This window comes from Tachyglossus aculeatus, chromosome 2, assembly GCF_015852505.1.
Source record: "Tachyglossus aculeatus isolate mTacAcu1 chromosome 2, mTacAcu1.pri, whole genome shotgun sequence".
In the NCBI taxonomy this organism is placed as follows: Eukaryota; Metazoa; Chordata; class Mammalia; order Monotremata; family Tachyglossidae; genus Tachyglossus; species Tachyglossus aculeatus.
Window position 1 is genome coordinate 51,402,166 of NC_052067.1, and position 19,846 is coordinate 51,422,011.

General features: G+C 45.0%; 1 protein-coding gene across 1 annotated transcript in view; it reads left to right on the top strand.

The window, feature by feature from the left end:
* Window positions 1-19,846, top strand: part of BMPER (BMP binding endothelial regulator) — a 223,944-nt gene that overhangs the window by 50,750 nt on the left and 153,348 nt on the right. The window contains exon 4 of the mRNA XM_038770108.1: window positions 13,679-13,761. Within this exon, the coding sequence (XP_038626036.1) occupies window positions 13,679-13,761 (83 nt within the window). The remainder of the gene's footprint in view (window positions 1-13,678; window positions 13,762-19,846) is intronic.

Genomic DNA, 19,846 nt, shown 5'->3' on the forward strand with positions numbered 1-19,846 from the left:
TGAATAAGAAGTGATGTTTCATAGGCTGCATGCGCAAAATATGAACCAGCCGATTTTGCTATTCTAATAAAAATGGCCCAAATCACGTGAAGGGACCTTGTCGAGACTAAAATCAAACGTTAGGAAACATTATTCTGGTAGCTAAAACCTCTATGGAAATTTAAAAGTCAAATTTATGCAAATCAGATAGGTCAGGGAGTTTTCTGAATTGAGTAGGCTCCAGGAAGACAGGGTAAATGACAGCTCACCACAAGTTCTGGTTTCCTCATTTCACCATTTCCACTGAGGTTTTTTTATGGTATATATTAAGTGTTTACTACTATGTGTCAAGCACTGTTCTAAGCACTGGGGTAGCTATAAGATGATTAGGGTGAACACAGTCCCTGTGCTCCATAGGGCTCGCAGTCTAAGTGGGAGATAGAATGGCTATTAAACCACCATTTTTACAGTTGAGGAAACTGAGGCACAGATAAGTGAAGTGACTTGCCCAAAGTCACATAGCAGGCAAGTAGCGAAGCCAGGATTAGACCGCAGGTTTTCTGACTCCCAGAACTTTTTTCCATTAGGCCACGCTGCTTTCCATTGTAAGGATTTTATTCTTTTCCTTTCTTAATGAAAAGAGCTGAGGATGTCCTACCCCGGACGCTCCTGGAGAGCAGGGATCATGTCCGCCAACTCAATTGTTTCTTCCCAAGTATACTGATTGATGCCTCTCTGCCTCCAACCGTAAACTGGGAAATGTGAAGGTATGGAGCCCTGGAATATATCTGCGGGATATGTATGCTGGGCGCCAAGGGGAGAGAAAACTCAGCCCCTCTGAGCAGGGGGAGAGCGACCACCGGGGGAAGGGGGGCTAGCGGTGTCCATGCCCACCTCCTGGCCTCTGGGGACAAGGGCATGCCTGGGCACCACAAGGCCCAGGAGGGCAAGATTTAGCTGCCCGCCCCCAGAGTCGAGCAGAGCTCAGCCCCAGCCCCTGACCGCTGGCACATCTTGGCGAATGGGGACACAAGGCCACATGGAGGACTTCAGGTCTGCTGTGTGACCTTGGGCAAGTCACTTTACTTCTCTGGCCTCAGTTACCTCCTCTGTAAAATGGGGATTAAGACTGTGAGCCCTATGTGGGACAGGGACTGTGTCCATCCCGATTTGCTTATATCCAGCCCGGAGTCTAGAACAGTGCCTCGCAGATAGTAAACACTTAACAAGTACCACGATTATGATCATTATTCAGATGCTTTAGTGGCAGAGCATCCTGTTCAGCCTGACTGTTAGAGTGATTGTCAGGTCAGCCTGAGGGGGAGGCCCACCCAACCCCAGTTTTCTTAGCTGAGGTTTTGACGGGGGGCTCTGGCCATTTTATGCCAGCTGTTAGAATGATGTAAACTTCACCAGCTTTCTGCCTTTGACTGGGCACAGTGGTCCAGTTTCACTGCCTAAATGACACACCCTGCTTCAAGCAGACCCTCCCAGACACCCACATGCTCTTTCCACCCCGGTTCACGTCTCATTATGGAAATGAGATGACCTCTGCTGGTACCCGCACCTGCCAAAATTGCCCACGTGCTGCTCGCTTTTAGAGCCAATCGTAGCCAGAAGTTTCCACACAGAAGTAACAGCAGAAACAACCCATAAGAAAAATAGCCAACATGTGGACGGAACTGGAGTGGGCCTCTCTGCAAACGTCCACATGCTAGTTGCATTAGAGAGGACACCTAATAATAATTATGATCTTTATTCAGCATTTAGCATGTGCCAAAAGCACTGGATTGGATATGATATAATCAGATGGGACACAGACCCTGCCCCGCAAGGGGCTCACTGTGTAAGGGGTAGGGCAAACAGTTTTTCAACTCCATTTTACAGAAGAGAAGAGGCACAGAGAAGCTAAGTGATTTGCCCAAGGTCTCACAGCAGGTAAGTGGCAGATCCAGGATTAGATCCCAAGTTCCCTGACTTCGAGGCCTGGGCTTTTCCCATGAGTCCATGTTGCTTCTCAGGACGGTTACTGAGCTGAGGTTTTGATGGGGTGCTAGACCATTTTATGCCTGCTGTTAGAATGATGTAAACTTCATTAGCTTCCTTTGCACCCGAAATACCCTCTCAGGTCAGGGAGGTATGGAGGCAGAGATGCGGGAGGGAACATCATACAATACTTCAGTCCTTTGCACACAGTAAATGATTAATAAATATCATTCCTTGGGTAAATGATTAATAATTATCATTCCTTGGTTCATCAGTGGCATTTAATGAGTGCTTACTGTGTGCAGAGTATGTATTTAGCATTTGGGAGAGTTCAATATAACAGAATTGATAGACACATTTCCTTCCCACAGTGAGCTTACAGTCTAGAGGGAACACGAATTGTTTTTTCTATTTGGGGAGTTAACTGAGTGGGGAAAGTGAAATCGTTTTGTCTCTGGGGTCTGCCGACATAGCTCCTGACTCGCTTCCCTATTGGTCTGAAGGCACTGATATGCCAACCAAAGAGGTGGGCAGAGGAGCCGGGCTATAGCCTGAACGGCAGATCACTTCATTGCCAGGAACGTAGCGCTTAAAGGGCTCGAGATGTTTATCTGCAGACAGGCTCAGGTCTCCCCTTCAGCCAGCCCTCTTGGCTGGGAGAGAGAACCGGTTCTTTCCGTTCATGAGGGAGGAGGTGAAATCTACAGCCCCATCAGCTAGGGCATAAACTGCACTCCTCAGAAGAGGCGCTGGGGCTGGAATCACTGACAGAAGACTGAAGATAGGACAGTTAAAGACTCTTCTTGACTAAGATCCAGAAAATTGAATCAAAGGAGTGTTATTCCATCCCTGCAAAGAAGAGCTCCAAAATTCTAGCAAAGTACAGGAAGCTGCTCACTGTGGAGTGCAGCTGGTTAGGTAGTTCAGAGAAACCAGCGGGCTTATGGGGAAGCCGCATGGCTCAGTGGATAAAGAATGGGCCTTGGAGTCAGAAGGTCATGGGTTCCAATCCCTGCCCTGCCACTTGTCTGCTGTGTGGCCTTTGGCAAGTCACTTCCCTTCTCTGGGCCTCAGTTACCTTATCTGTAAAATGGTGATTAAGGCTGTGAGCCCCACCTGGGACAGAAACTGTGTCCAACCTGATTTGCTTGTATCCACCCCAGCGCTTAGTACAGTGCCTCACACATAGTAAGTGCTTAACAAATATGACAATTATTATTATTATTATTAAAATCTGCTGGTGCAACAAAATGGAATCTCCATCATCAATCCTTCCCCAGTCATCCCCATCATCAATCCCCATCATCAATTCCCATCATCCCCAATCCCCAATCATCCCCAATCCCCAATCAATCCCCATCATCCCCATCATCAATAAATACGATTGATGATGATGATGATGAAGAAATGGAATCCCCATGGTCTTCCCGAACTCCCTCCTGTTTGTCACTCTCAAGCCCTTGATTCCCTCTGAATGTTCCTGGGAGTCCATTCTGGGAGGGTGATGTGATCTCCAAAGCTGCTTCCTGAGAGCTGACTTCCATGATACCGGAGGGACAGGCAGGGGAGATGAGCCCAAATCCGTTTTCCTGCAGATGCCCCTAGGGAGGCAGCATGCCTCAAAGGAGCTGAGCAACATCCGGCAGGCTTATGTATAAGCAGGGCAGCTTTTGCTTTGCTTCTTAGTGAAGCACCCTATTCTCAGAATTCCGTATTCCTGTCTCCTTCTCCCGCCTTGGAGTTGCTTATCCGGGATGTAGACTTCTGGGGGCCCTTGCTGACCTCATCTATCAGGCTACAATGATCGTCAGTGTCTTCCCGGTTTTGAGTGGAGCCCAACCAGTTCATTATTGGCCAGAGGCCCTGGTCAAAAAAGCCAGGTGGAGAAAGAAATGAAATTATTGATTTAAATGGGATTTGGATTAATTATCTATGCCTAATCATTCATTCTCTCTGTGCTTTGTTATTGGAAGAAGGGGCCAAGTGAAGCCAAAGACAGTATCCTTGTATGAAATACACTCATGCATTCAGCATTTATCCACTAAAACAGATGTCTGTGAAAGTCTAACAATGTGTTGGAAAGGAAAAAAGAGATATATTTCAGTGTTTTTTGGGTGCATTGCCCAATTTCCTTTAAGCATGTCCAGATTTCTGTTAGGCTGTAGAGTTCTAGGCATGAGCTAATTTGAATGGTTGATTTAAACCCACCACAGTGGATTTATCAGAAAACAGACGATCACATCCTCCAGGTATAATGTCTGGGTTGACATATACTGAATCATAGCAGCAGTTTCCCTAGGAGAAAGCCAGGGAGGCTCAGAACTGCTATCGCGGAAAGGTAATTACTGAAACAAGGATCAAGTGAGTAAAACATAGCATCCCACCTGTCTCAGATTGGCCAGGGAAATAAATGCAGCAAAAGTTGAAATCAGATATGGTAGCTCTAGAGAGAGATGGGGCGATGGAGGGGGTGAGGAATTGAATTTCTTTTCTCACCCCTTTCTCCCCCAAATCTCTTCCCCGTTTTCGCTGTCTCTTAAATGGTGAAATTGTTGTCTGTGCTTGAAGGATGGATTTGTTGTGGTTGTTCTTCCTGCAACCAGATTGTAATGACCTTGTGGCTCTCTATCCAAAAGGCAGCTTTTCTCATCTGGATCAGAGGGAGATCACAAACTCCAATCTGATCTAGCTCAGGAACCTCAATAACAGTATAGGAAGAAGTAAACTCTTCCTAGTCCTCTGAAAAGAGAGTCACCTTTATGTCTACAGAAATGTTAACCCTCTCAATATTATTGTTCTGGTTCCCCCCTCCCCGCCATCTTCGGTGTCCCGACTCTCACTCCTTTCCCATCTCCTGTGCCCGAGTCACAGGAGGCAAAGGAAAAGATCTGGGGTCCAAGTTCCCCCACAAGAGCAGCAGAGCTCATCACTTTCCCAGAAGATTCCATTGAGCAATGGCATTTATTGAGCTCTTGCTGAGTGCAGAGTGCTGTACTATTGTGGGAGAACACAATACAGAAGACTTGGTAGACACAATCTCTGCCCTCTGGGAGCTTACAGTGTAGTGGGAAAGGCAGGCTTGGTTTCCGGAATGGAGTCTGGTGCCTCCTTCTCTACCCCCATCAAGTCAGACCAGGAGGAATCCTCCACAGGAAATGTTTTCTCTGACAAGGCCTTTCTCTGTCAGGACCCTGCGTCAATCAGTCAACTGTATTTATGTGTGCAGAGCACTGTACTAAGTGCCTGGGAGAGTTTAACGAACTTAGTCTAGAGGGTTGACAGACATTAATATAAACCAATAAATTACTGATATGTACATAAGTGCTGTGGGGCTGAGGAAGGAGTGACTAACGGGAGCAAATCCAAGTGCAAGAGCGATGCAGTAAGGAGTAGGAGAGGAGGAAAATGAAGGCTTAGTTAGGGAAGGGCTCTTTTCTGTGTCTCTTTCCCTTGATGATGATGATTGATAGAATTTCCTATCTCCCCACCCTATTCCCCCTGGTTATTGCCTCCCTATGCACTTAGTCCCTACCTGCTAAGTTTTCATCACTCCCACAGCACTTGGGTACATATCATTATACTTGATTGCTTCCCCTACTTTTTATCTGGATTTTAAGCTCCTTGTGGGCAGGGATCATGTCTATCAACTCTAGTGCATTGTTCTCTCCCAAGTGCTACATGGAATTATATTGATTGACTTCAGAGAATGATGAAAGGTCCCTACCCTCATCACATCCAGTGGATTGTTCGATGTTTGCCGAGGTCATGGAGGGGGGCACACATCTGACACAGGCCTTCTGTGTGCCTCTGTTCTTTCCCTCTGGCCACCTCTGTAGCACAAGTACTAGCTCTCTGTCAAAGATCACCTCGGGCATCCTTTTATCACTCAAATCTACCAGAAGACTGCACCACTCTCATGGAGCTCTGAAGGTCATCGCCTTGGTGACTGTGATCCGGGAATTCTGTTGGACCCTTGGTACTTGGTACTAGTTCTTGACTGTTTGCTTCAGACATCAGATGGACTGGCCACGTTGTTTGCTATACCTTCAATGTGTTTTCCTGGTCGTGCAGTCATAAAGTGGTATTGTGATGACAGGAGATCCTGAGCTCTATCTTCAGGTTGACACCCCTTCCCTTTCAGAGAAACAGCATGGTGTAGTAGCTAGAGCACAAACCTGAGGGTCAGAAGGTCATAGGTTCTAATCCTGTCTCCACCACTTGTCTGCTGTGTGACCTTGGGCAAGTCGCTTCACTTCTCTGGGCCTCAGTGACCTCATCTGTAAAATGGAGATAGAGACTGTGAGCCCCATGTGGGACAGGGGACTGTGTCCAACCAGATTTGCTTGTATCCACCCCAGCGCTTGCACTCAAGGAACTTAAAATTCAGTGAAATGCTATATAGGGCAGTGACGGTGAAGCTTGATTTATAATCTTCAGTAGTTCTGGTGAGCAGAAGTTGATGGGAGGTGTCCTGAGATAGTAAACTGCTCCAGGTCACTGGAAATGTTAATGGATAATTGCAAGCTCCTCCACTAGACTGTAAACTCAGAATGGTGTAGGGGATAGAGCAGGGGCCTGGGAATCAGAAGGTCATGGGTTTTAATCCTGGCTCCACCACTTGTCTGCTGGATGACCTTGGACAACTCACTTTACTTCTCTGTGCCTCAGTTACCTCATTTGTAAAATAATAATAATAATGATGGCATTTGTTAAGTGCCAAGCACTGTTCTAAGCACTAGATGGGGATTGAGGCTGTGAGCCCCATGAGGGACTTTGTCCAGCCCATTTTGCTTGTATCCACCCCAGTGCTTAGGACAGTGCCTGGCACATAGGTAAGTGCTTAACAAATACCATAAAAATAAAAAAGAAACCTGTGTGCAGCCACCAATCCAAGACTGCAGCATAATTGGTCAAGAGTAGAGACTTGGAATTTAGGATGAGTTCAGTGGCTTGGGATTTTGTTCCTTAGACTGCCAGAGGCTCTTGGAAAAACCTCTTGCTGTCTTTGCTGTCAGCAGCAGCTCCTAGGATTTCATCGTCCACCACTTCTCCTTCATAGGATGTATTCAGGGAAGTATCAGTACCAGCTGCTCAGTACTCTGGCAGGTCACTTTTCTAACAGAAGGGTGCTGTCTTGATTCATGTGCCATGGTTGGTTATGCATCGTCTCTAGCCACTGCTTGCCCCTACTCTCATTTCCATTGATTCAGTTTTAATGTTGTCTCCTGCTGAAGCCAAGAATGCCTGCAGATGCATGGCTTAAGATGTTCTTGAATCCTGACCAGACAATTTTCAGTTGTGTGCTGTCAGAAGATGAGAAAGAGTCAAAAACCTGACCCGTTCTGTTGGCTTAGCTGATCAAACAGAATGGATGTCCGGTTGCCAAACAACGACATGATCCACTAGATGGGAGGGATGAAGATAGGGTGTATCCATGGGGCTTTATGTTTTGCTTCCAGCTGGAATTCATTGCTAGAGTAAATCAACAGGGTATTCACACACACATTAAAGTAGCAGCCTATTAAAGAAGCAGGTGGCGTGCTGTGAAGTGCAGAGCTCCGGGAGTCAGTTGACTTGGGTTCTAATCCTTGCTTCACCACATACCTTCTGTATGACCTAGGGCAAGTCACTTATATGTGCCTCGGTTCCTCAACTGCATAATGGGGATCGAATGCCCTCCCTGTTAGACCATGAGCCCGATGTAGGTGAGGTCTCTGTCCAATCCAAATATCGTTTATCTTCCACAGTCCTTGCCATGTAGTGAAGCCCTTAACAAATACCACAATTATGGCTATCGAGAAGCGGAGAGCTGTTTCTTTTTGCTTCATCTACATCATGTCTAGCTTAAATGTTGGGCCAGTTCTCAAAATGCCAGCTATCTCCGGCATTAAAAAGGCCTAAAGTGGTGTATTTGCTTTTTTGTGGGTTGATAAACATGGCATTGTCCCAGTCCTGTTTCTTGTTGTCATCAGAGTGGGCCATAGTTTAGGTGTATGTGTTCCTGTTGATGGAAGAATTGTGTGACTGCATTAGGCTGAGGCCTGGGACCATCAATTAGGGGACTGACCTGAATATTTGGAGGAGAGACACCTTGTTGGCAAATTCACCATCAATCTGCTGCCCTGCGGAAGCAGTTGGCTTATCCCAGAAAAAATGCTTCGAGCATCAACTGCCTCCAAGCTGGATTAGTCGGGTAACACTACATCTCCTTCAACCCCACTCTACAGCTATCATGTCTGACATCAGAGAAGTCAGTTGGCTTAGCGTAAAGAGCATGGGCTTGGGAGACAGAGGTCATGAGTTCTCATCCCAGCTCCGCCACTTATCAGCTGTGAGACTTTGGGCAAGTCACTTGACCTCTCTGTGCCTCAGTTCCCTAATCTGTAAATGGGGATTAAAACTGTGAGCCTCGCATGGGACAACCTGATGACCTTGTATCTACCCAAGTGCTTAGAACAGTGATTGGCACATAGTAAGCGCTTAACAAGTTCCATCATTATTCATTCATTCAATCGTATTTATTGAGCGCTTACTGTGTGCTGAGCACTGTATTAAAAGCTTGGGAAGTACAAGTTGGCAACATATTATTATGTCTCTGCACCTTAGACTGTAAGCTTCTTGTGGTTATGGAAAGAGTCTACAAACCCTGCTGTATTGAACTCACCCATGTGCTCAATAGAATCAATAGTATTTATTGAGCACTAAGTATGTGCAGAGCACTGTACAGAGCACTTGGGAGAGTATAATACCATGGAGTTGGCTGATATGTTCCCTGCCCACAATGAGCTTACAGTCAAGAAGGAGAGACAGACATTAATATAAATACATAATTTATAATGTATAATTTAAAGATAGGTACATAAGAGCTGTGGAGTTGAGGGTGGAGTGAATATTAAATTTCCAAAGGTCACAGACTCAATTGCACAGACGATGCATAGGAGAAGGAGGCGGGAAAAAGAGGACTTAACCGGGGAAGGCCTCTTGGAGGAGATGTGACCTTAATAACACCTTGAAGATGGGAAGAGTTGTGGTCTGGCATATATGGAGGGGGAGGGAATTCCAGGCCAGGGGGAGGATGTGGGAAAGGGGTCGGCAGCGAGATAGATGAGATCAGGACACAGCGAGCAAACTGGTGCTACATGAGCCAAGCGTTAGGGCTGGGCTGTAGTACGAGATCAGTGAAGTGAGGTAGGAGGGGGCGACCTGATTGATTGAATGAAAGCCAATGGTGAGAAGTTTCTGTTTGATGCAGAGGTGGATGGGCAACCACTGGAGTTTCTTGAGGAGTGAGGAGAAATAGACTGAATGGACAGTGCTCTGAAAACAGTAAGCACTCAATAAATACCACTGAATGATTGCTGGGCCAATTGTGTTATCAATTGACAGGATATGACCATCCCAAAAAGCAGAAGACAAGAGTTTGCTTGTTTGATTTCTTATCGATGAGATGGTAGAACAGTTGTCTCTGGCTGATGAGCGAGTCTGCACCAAAGCAATTGTCAGCAATTGATTTCTGTTCCTTCCTTGCACTTGGGATAGCAACACTTTTCTGGAGCAGGGCTGCTGGTCCACATGAGAAGGCTATGAACATAGTAGTCACTTCTGGTCAATGATGAACAACCCTCATTTTGGCATCCTCTGTTGACAGGCTTGTGATTAAGGACCACCAACAGAGAAGCGGTGTGTCCTAGTGGGAAGAGGACAGGCCTGGCACCCAGGGGACCTGTGTGCTAATTCCAGCTCCACCACATGTGACCTTGGGCAAGTAACCTAAGTTCTCTGGACCACAATTACCTCATCTGTATAATGGGAATTCAGTACCTCTCCTCTCTCCTACTTAGTGAGCTCCGTGTAGGACAGGGATTGTGTCCGACCTATTTTGCGTTTTCCCCAGTGCTTAGAACAGTGGTTGGCACATAGTAAGTGCTAAACAAATACCACAATTATTAATAATAATAATAATAATGGCATTTATTAAGCGCTTACTATGTGTGAAGCACTGCTCTAAGCACTGGTGAGGTTACAAGGTGATCATGCTAAACAAATACCACAATTATTATTATTAATAATAATAATGGCATTTATTAAGTGCTTACTATGTGTGAAGCACTGTTCTAAGCACTAGCGAGGTTACAAGGTGATCAGGTTGTCCCACGGGGGGCTCACAGTCTTAATCCCCATTTTACGGATGAGGTAACTGAGGCACAGAGAAGTTAGTCACACAGCTGACAATTGGCAGAGCCAGGACTTGAACCCATGACCTCTGACTCCAAAGCCCATGCTCTTTCCACTGAGCCCCACTGCTTCGCATATTACTACTACTAATAATAATTGTATATAATATATATAATTATTATTATAATAATATAACCATTATTATTACCAGCAGCATTCTCCACTTGCCTCCCTCCCTGCTTACCCATCAACACAGAAATCTTGACCTCAAACTTCAAGACCAAGGTGAAAATGGTTTATGCAGTGCCACCCACGCTCTACCTCCTGCCAGCTCAGTTCATGCTAGGCATGAGGTAACACTGCCTGGGGAAGTTCACACAAGAGTTTGTACATGGAGAAGCCATTTCTGGGCAAAATGAGCACAATATAATTTCAAAGCTCTGCTGTAGCACCTTGAACCAGCAGCTGCTGTTGTCTTTACCACCTGTATTAGCCAGCTGTTTTTGAGGAATCCTGTTGGGGCTTTCCACCTCCCAAAATGGTGGTTCTTCAGTCAGAAATGCTCTGCCCTGATGAGATAGGCCCAGTAGGCCTTCTCCTACTTCTAGCGGCTGCAATACTCACCCCCTTCTTGCATTAAGGTGAGATTTGGGTTGGACTTTTGGAGAATCCAGAGATACTGTACTCACCTTTCCTGAAGGACCCTCAGGCATAGAAGAGGCTTGGTTATCACAATCATCAAAGAAAAAAAAAAACTTTCTGGATTTCCCTGGTAGCAATAACAATAATTGGGCTATTTGTTAAGCACTTGTTTGTTAAGCACTTACTTTAACTGTGAGCCCCACATCGGTAAGGGACTCACACCAACCTCTTCATTCATTCAATCGTATTTATTGAGCACTTACTGTGTGCAGAGCACTGTACTAAGTACTTATCTTGTATCTACCCAACAGTTAGTACAGTGCTTAGCTCATTGCACTTCACGACCACTATTTTTATTATTATTAGTAGTAGTAGTAGTAGTAGTATCATTATTATTCCCATTATTGTTATTATGTGCCCTCCACTGAAGTAAATAATCAGTTAAGACATAGTCCCCATCCCATATGTGGCTCACAGTCTTAGTCACGGTCACAGTTTTACAAGAGACCCAAAAAGTTAAGTGACTTGACCAAGGTCACACAGCAGGCACGTGATAGAGCTAGAATTAGAAAACAGGCCCCAATCCCAGGCCCATTCTCTTTTCACTAGGCCAAGCTACTTCTCAGTTTCAGGGGGCAACAATCATTGTACAAATAATCACTCTGAAAAATGCTTCCTCCTCTGAAATAAGGAGAGGACTTTGCTGGCTTCTTTTGAGATACTTCTGAAGATCCATATGTGGAAAACACAGGAAGAATTTGGACTGGCTGCTCACTGAATCGACAGAATCTCACATTTACTTGGACTTGAATTTATTATTTTTTTACCTCTGAAACAAGTTGTTTATTAGCAAATTACAAATGTGTTAGCAGGTCAGACTTGGGCAAAGCCATTCTGTAGCCGAAGAGTTTGTTGGAAATGGCTCATGTGATGTCAAATTGTTTTCCATTGATTTTTATTATTGAAACTTCCTTATTCAATCTTGGTTAAATAGAGAGGATGTTAGTAAGTTTCTCTGAGATTGAATGTTCTATCTCTGCCACAGATAGTATAAAAAGGAATTGAAATGATTCTATTTATTTATACTGATGCTGTTGATGCCCATTTACTTGTTTTGATGTCTACCTCCCCCCTTCTAGGCTGTGAGTCCGTTGTTGGGTAGGGAGTGTCTCAATTTGTTGCTGAATTGCACTTTCCAAGCGCTTAGTACAGTGCTCTGCATGCAGTAAGTGCTCAATAAATACAACTGAATGAATGGTTGAATAACAAGAGCATATTTCTCAATATGTTTCCAGTCTGCTATATCTCTGGTAATTTAATTTGTAAGATGGTAAAACATAGCATATCAGAGTGATTTTCAATCATTCACCATTCTTGGAGTATTCAAAACTGACCTCTAAGTTTAATATAATGTTATCTTTCTTCTATTACATTGGTACTGTTCTCTGTGCCCTGCTTATTCTAAATGGATCAGATGCTCTACTGTCATTTCCAAATAGCGGTTTGGATCTTGACCTGAGTTTCTGAGGGAGAAAACTGAGGTGCTCAAGAATTGATTGTGGTTTATGCTCTACCAACTCACCAGTCAGAATCGGTGGGATTTAACCAGTCCAGAATGAAGGCCTTTTTCTGGGACATTTGTCCAGGGCCTGAATCCAGGGAGTTCAGAACCATACATTGGTTGCTTGGAACTGGATTCAGCCACCTAGTCAATGGTTTCATTCACCTATTCTCCTCTTCCTTTAACTTGCTTTGTTTTTCATTGGTATTTGTTAAGCACTTACTGTGTTCCAGGAACTGTTCAAAGCCCTGGGGTAGATACAAAGAAATCAGGCTGAGCACAGTCCGTGCCCCACATGGGGCTCACAGGTGAGGAAACTGAAGGGCAGTTTCATGACAAGGACAAGGACACACAGAAGACAAGTCGTGGTGCCAGGATTAGTATCCAGGTCCTTCTGTCTCCAGGTCTGTGCTCTATCTACTAGGCCACGCTGCTTCCATTGCATTGGATAGAACTGCTTCCATGCCTTCTGTAGGCCCTACCAAGAAGTCTTCGGCTCCTTATATTCCTGATCCCTCCTTGCAAGGTCTTTTGAAAGCCTCAAAACCCGGCACTTTCTTTCCTCTGACAGAGCTGAGCATTTCCTTAACACTCCCCAAAGAGAAGTCTTTTGGAGAAATAAATGTGAAGCCCCGAGAAGCAATGCAGCCTTGTGGCAAGAGCTCAGCACCTACATACAGATCAAAGTATCTTTCTATGTCTGTCTCCCTCTCTAGACTCTAAGATCCTTGTGGGGTGGGAACATATCTACCGAATCTGTTGTATTGTACTCTCCCACGTGTTTAGTACAGCGCTCTGCACATAGTAAGCACTTAATAAGTATGACCGATTGTTTGATTTAGCACAATCCTGGGCTTTAATCCTGGCTCTGCCACTTCCCTGCTGTGTGACCTTTGAGAAAGTACCTTAATGCCTAGAGGCTTTTGTTACCTCATCTTTAAACTGAGGATAAAATACCTGTTCCCCCTACCTCTTAGACTATGAGCCCTATGCTGGTCAGAAAAAACTCTGATCTGATTACATTGTACCTACCCAGTGATTAGCATGGTGCTTGGCAGCTAGTTAAGTGCTTAATAAATACCACAGTTATTATTACAATGTGGAGACTGGCAAGAGTCCTTTGGGTCTGTTGGCCACGAGGCCAGGGGGGTCCTGGGAAGGGACAGGAAGATGTTTCCGTGCCCCTAGAATGCGCTGCTCATTATAATCTTGATTTCTGCCACCTTGAAGTTAATGGAGATCCCTTTTTGTGTCCCTCTCTGTTTGTGTTTGTGTCTCTCTTCCTCCCTTTCTCTGTCTCTCTCTCCCCCTTTCTCCTGCACCCCCTCCCTCCAGGCTGCAGTTATGAAGGGAACATCTACAACAGTTCCCTGCAATGGCAGGTCCCGGCTCACCCCTGCATCAGACACCAGTGTCAGGTAAGGACCAGTGACTTGGCTCTTCCCATCAAGGAATCTCCGTGCTTTTCTTGACACTCCCTTCCTCCAGGGAGAGCCGATTGCTCACATGTGTCTAAGCAACATTCATCTTAGTTAGAACGGGAAACAGAGGGAGGATGGAGCCAGTAGACCTCCAAGCACACAACTAAATCGTTCACCTTGGTTAAGTTTTACCTTGGAAAAACTGTTGTAAGATGCATCTGTCCCTTGGGGAGATTCTCATCTTCCTGTAAAGTCAGCTCTGAGCGTGAATTGGATTCCAGTTGGCAGAAAAGAGGGTTTTGTTTAAGGCAACATATATTTTTAAAAAAAATTTAGGACTGTTCTGAAAGCCTGCCAATCTGCAAATTGTATTCAATCCAGGCAATTAGTACAGAGTAACCTCAAGAAACTCCATCTGGCGGGTCCAGGGACCTTGCAAGTTAAACCCCTGGCTTTTCCATTCGGACCGAACATTGCTGAACTCTCTAAATGGGGTTGTTTCCTGAACGCTTGGTTTTCCTGTTCCTAAATGCAACAAGACGAGTTTGGTTGGGGAAGGAAGCCTGCACCAGGGAGCTGATCTTAAGGCAGTCTGGAATAGGTAGATTTGTGTTACTTTATTCCCTTCTCTCCAGAGGGAGCTAGGAAGCCTGTCTCTCCCCTCTTGCCCTGGCCAGGGTTAGCTCTTCTGGTGATGCTCCTCAAGGGTTGGAAGAACACTTCACATTTGCACATAACCCTATGAGAATCAGTTGGGAATTGTGTCAAAATCTGAATGCAAAGCAACCTCACCCCCTTGAGCCCACTGCCCATTTCTCAGGGCCATAAATAGCCCACTTCATTTGTGTTGCAGTTGGCAAGCTGCCTTGTGGTGGAATCCCAGATTGGCCCCTCGGGTGTGATTGGTGGTTGCTTGCCACCTGCTTGGGACACTAACGAAGCTAATTTAGGAGGATTTGTTTTCTCTCCTGAATGAAATGCCAAGTGCAGAGCGAGGAGTGGAATGGAAAATGGCAGATGCCTTTAACGGTTGGTTTCTATGCCCCTTGCATCTCCTTAGCAATGGCATTAGCTAGCTTTCCAAAAGCATGGCATTTGTACAGAGAAATGTCCTTATTAAATCACATCTCCTCCATTAGGCCTTCTCCAACTAAGCCCTGATTTCTTCTCCCTCTCCTTTCTGCCTGGCCCTTGCACTTGGATTTGGACTCTTTATTCACTCCATCCTCAGCCTCACAGCAGTTATAATAATAAAAATAATGTTTATGGTATTTTTTAAGTGCTTACTGTGTACCAAGTACTGGAGTAGATACAGGGTAGTCAGGTTGTCTCATGTGGGGCTCAGACTTTTAATCCCCATTTTACAGATGAAGTAACTGAGGCACAGAGAAGTTAAATGACTTGCCCGACGTCACAGCTGACAAATGGTGGAGGCAGGATTAGAACCCATGTCCTCTGAGTCCCTAGCCTGTGCTCTTTCCACTAAGCCACGCTGCTTCTCTGTAGTTATGTAACCAATCTATCAATTGTATTTCTTGATTGCTTACTATGTGCAGAACATTGTACTGAGTGCTTGGGAGAGTACAGTGCAGTAGAATTAGCAGACACATTCTTTGCCCATAATGAGCTTACAGTCTAGAGGGGGAGACAAAAATGAGTATGAATGAATAATTTGTAATATATAATTTAAAGATATGTAAATAAGTGCTGTGGAGTGGGGTGGGAGGACTGTCAAATGTCCAAAGGTCACAGATTGAACTGCTTGATGATGCAGAAGATAGAGCAAGCTGGGGAAAAGAGGGCTTAATGGGGAAAGTATCTTGGAGGAAATGTGACCTTAGTAATGCTTTGAAGGTGGAGAGAGTGGTGGTCCGGCGTATATGGGCAGGTAGGGAATTCCAGGCTAGGGGTATGATGTGGGAAAGGGGTTGGTGGCGAGATAGATGAAATAACTTGTTTGGATCAGCATGGTAACAGTTTGGGTGGAGAGGAAAGGTCAGATTTTAACAATGTTATGAAGGTAAAACTGACAGGATTTAGTTACAAATTGAATATGTGGGTGGAACGAGAGAGATGTGGAGGACTATGCCAATGTTACAGGCTTGTGAGGTAGGGAGGAGAGTGATGTTGGAGGGGACCTAGGAGAAAATTGCATGATAGGAAATGGAGATAGATGATGTGAACAGCTCTCTCAAGATGTCTGGAGAGAAATGGTAGGAGGGAGTTGGGGTGATAACTAGAGGGAGCTGTGAGGTCAAGGAAGGGGTTTTTTTAGGATAGGAGTACATAAACATGTTTGAGAGCAGTGGGGAAGAAGCTGTTAGGAAGTGAACAGTTGCAGATGGCAGTCAAGGAGGGAAGAAGGGAGGAGGACAGTTCTGTAAAAAGATATGAAGGGATGGGGTCAGAAGCACAGGTTCAGTGGGTAGATTTAGGGAGGAAGCGATAGATTTCATTTTGAGTTACTGCAGGTTACATAAGGGGAGTTGAAAAGGTTGGAGGAGAAGGGAAGGTTGGAGAGAAGCAGAAGAGATTTTAGAGAGATTATGCCTGATGTTTTCAATTTTGTTGATGAAGTATGTGGCCAGGTGATTAGGGGAAAGAGATGGTGGGGGTGGGGGGATGGGAGGTTTGAGAAGGGAGTTAAATGTCTGGCAAGGGCAGTAAGTATGGGAGTGAATTGGAAGGGGAAGAATTGTTTGTCAGATAGAGGAGAGGGCTGAATTGAAGCAGATAAGAATGAGTTTAAGGTGGACAAGGTCAGGGGATTGACTGGCTTTTCTCCAACATCACTCTGCAGCCTGAGCACAGAAGGAGAGGAAACATATTGTGGAGGTAATCTAGGACCATAGGTTAGTGATACAAGAATGGTGGAGAAACAGGGTAGCAGGGAGTTCCATTTAGCAGAGAGTATGGTGTTGAGTATATCTGCTTGTAGGTCAGGGGAAGGTAGTTTGGGTTTGGAGACCAAATTCGGGTAGGATGGCTGTAGAACACTTGAGCGGGTCAAAAAACTGGAGGTCTCTGTTGGGGAAAAGAACAGATTTGTTGGGGGGTGGGTATATGGGAAAGAGAACAGGTGAGGAGCTTGTGGTCACAGAGAAGAATTCCAGAATTGGTGAGGGTAGAGAGTGAACAGCTATGGGAGATTTTAAGATCAAGTGTGTGACCAAGTTGGTGAGTGTGTGAGGTGGGATGGAGCAAGAGGTCATTAGAGTTGTGAAGTGAGAGGAAGAGGATCACTGGGGATATAATAATGATAATGATGGCATTGGTTAAGTTCTTACTATGTGCCAAGTACTATTCTAAGCACTGGGGTAGATACATAGTAATCAGGTTATCCCACGTGGGGCTCACAGTCTTAATCCCCATTTTACAGAAGAGGTAACGGAGGCAGAGAGAAGTTAAGTGACTTGCCGAAAGTCACACAGCTGACAAGTGGAGGAGCGGAATTAGGACTCATGACTTCTGACTCCCAAGCCCTTGCTCTTTCCACTAAGCCATTCACATGAATATGAAAGTACATGTCTGTAATATATTTTAGTGTCTGTCTCAAGCTCTAGACTGTAAGCTCCTGGTGAGCAGGAAACTCGCCTACCAACGCTGTTATATTGTACTCTCCTAAGTGTTCAATACAGTGCTCTGCATTCAGTAAGAGCTCAATAAATACAATTGATTGAAATATAATTTCTGAACTGCAGCTTCTAAGGAACTCTTCCAGAGTCCTTGCTGGTTAGGAGGTGAGGATTTTAGCCTATTTAAAAACATTGATTAAAAACAGAGTCTACCATAATTCCTTTAACAAAGAGCTACCTCCTCTCTGTCCTTGCCATCAGCAGTGGGACTGTGACTCTACTGATAAGGGGATGGAATAATCAGGAACCAACAGGCCGTTCAGAGATAAGGGGCTCCTAAACTACCTCCAGACTCTGGAATATCTCTTCTCTAAGAGCTTCTCCTGTCACGGAAGAGCATAGCCATGCTGGATATCTGTTCTTTCCCCCCCGAAGCCCTTCTGTAATTCTACCTCTCCCAACAAGCTTTCCCAGTACCTTGAGCGATATCACCTCTTCAGCCAATTCTGGGAACAAACTTATTCTTTAGTTAGGGTATATGTTAAGTGCTATGTGCCAAACTCTATACTAAGCACTGCGGTACACGCAAATCTGATTTGCATCCCCCTTAGCACTGATGTATGTATGTCTGCTCATCTATGTCGACCACTGTAGGTTTAAATATGATTACACCTTTAAATTAAATTAAATTAATATTAAATATGTTTATCTCTTTTGTTATGTAAGCTCTTTGTGGGCAGTGAATTCTGTAATTTCCAAGGACCTGGTACAGTGCATCGCACCAAGAGGCTGTTCAAAAAATGCTACTACTGCTAACACTACTACTCTTGTGATTACTCAAGCAATTAATCAATGGTATTGACCGAGAACGCTTGCTGTGTGCAGAATACTGTACTAAGCACTTGCGACAGCACAATACAACAGAGATGATAAACACAATCCCTGCCCCCAAGTAGTTTACAGACTAGAGGGGAAGACAAAAATATTTGCGTAACAGAGAAATCAATATAAATGAATGTACATTTAGTTAACAGGTCAACCCATTTGCTGATCATTTGGGATTAGCTCCTAAACTTCTTTATCATGGATCTGCTGAACAAATCTGGTCAATCTGTTTCTACCCATTTTACTTCTACTACTACCATTATTACTACTACTGCCTACTCTAAAATCCTGTGCAGTTTTTTTTTTCCTGTCTCATCAACAAGAAGAGCTGAAGATTCTGGGAAGGGACTTCATGCCACAGTTGAATTAATCTAACTGGTCTTGTGTCACTGAGCCCACTAAAAAAGACACTGCCTATAGCATGTCCCTAGGGGTGCCCCTGGGAATGGGGAGTTACTTATAATTTGGGGGCAATTGATGATAACTAATTGATAGAGAAGCAGCGTGGCTCAGTGGAAAAACCACAGGCTTTGGAGTCAGAGTCCATGGGTTCAAATCCCGGCTCTGCCAATTGTTGGCTGTGTGACTTTGGGCAAGTCACTTCACTTCTCTGTGCCTAAATTACCTCATCTGTAAAATGGGGATTAAGACTGTGAGCCCCCCATGGGACAACCTGATCACTGTGTAACCTCCCCAGCGCTTTTCACATAGTAAGCACTTAATGCTGCCATTATTATTATTATAACTGTGGTATTAAGTGCTTACCATGTGCCAAGGACTGTCCTAAGCATTGGGAGATATACAAGATAATTAGGCCAGACACATTCCCAATCTCACAGTCTAAGTAGGAGGGAGAATGGATATTTAGTTCCCGTTTTACAAATGAGGAAGTGGAGGCACAGAGAAGTCAAGTGTCTTACCCAAGGTCCCACAGCAGACAAGTGGTGGGGTCTGGATTAGAATCCAGGGCACTTGTGGTGGTCTCCCCCGTTCCCTGGGGATTGGCTTGGTTATTTGATGAGCACTGAGGCTCCTGCTGTAGAATATTCCCTTCTGCTCTGGTAGGAGCCCATATGCATAGCGGTGGCCCGAGGAAGACTTAGAGGAGAGCTACCAAATCAATTCTATTGATTTGTACTTTCCCGGGTGCCTAGCACAGTACTTTGCACACAGTAGACACTTAATCATTGATTGACTGGTCCACATCAGCCTTCTCAGTGCTTGTGCTTCTCATCTGAAAGAGAATTAGAGGACTCCCAGAGCTAGAGCCCCAGTGAAAATCCTGGAGGCAAACTCCATTCCAGGTTTACTCTCTCCATTTGTCCTAGCCTGGTGCTGTGGGGGATTCAGAGGCAAAACCTCTTCGAGAGAAGTCTGTGAAATTTGATTTTTTAAAATCTCAGCTGGCCCGTTGGATCTGGAGCAAGTGAGAGCAGTGATAATCCAACAGCCGTTGGCCCAGAATGCAACACACTCACTGGTCTCCTTTGTGCAAGTGAAGACGTAGCCCTGTTGCTGAGAGGAAACTGTTTCTCTGGGCAGGTGATTGGCAGAGAGGGTGCGTGAGATTTTTTCAGTGTTTGATCTGAAATGTTTCAGTGGGAGACTGTGGGGAAATGTGT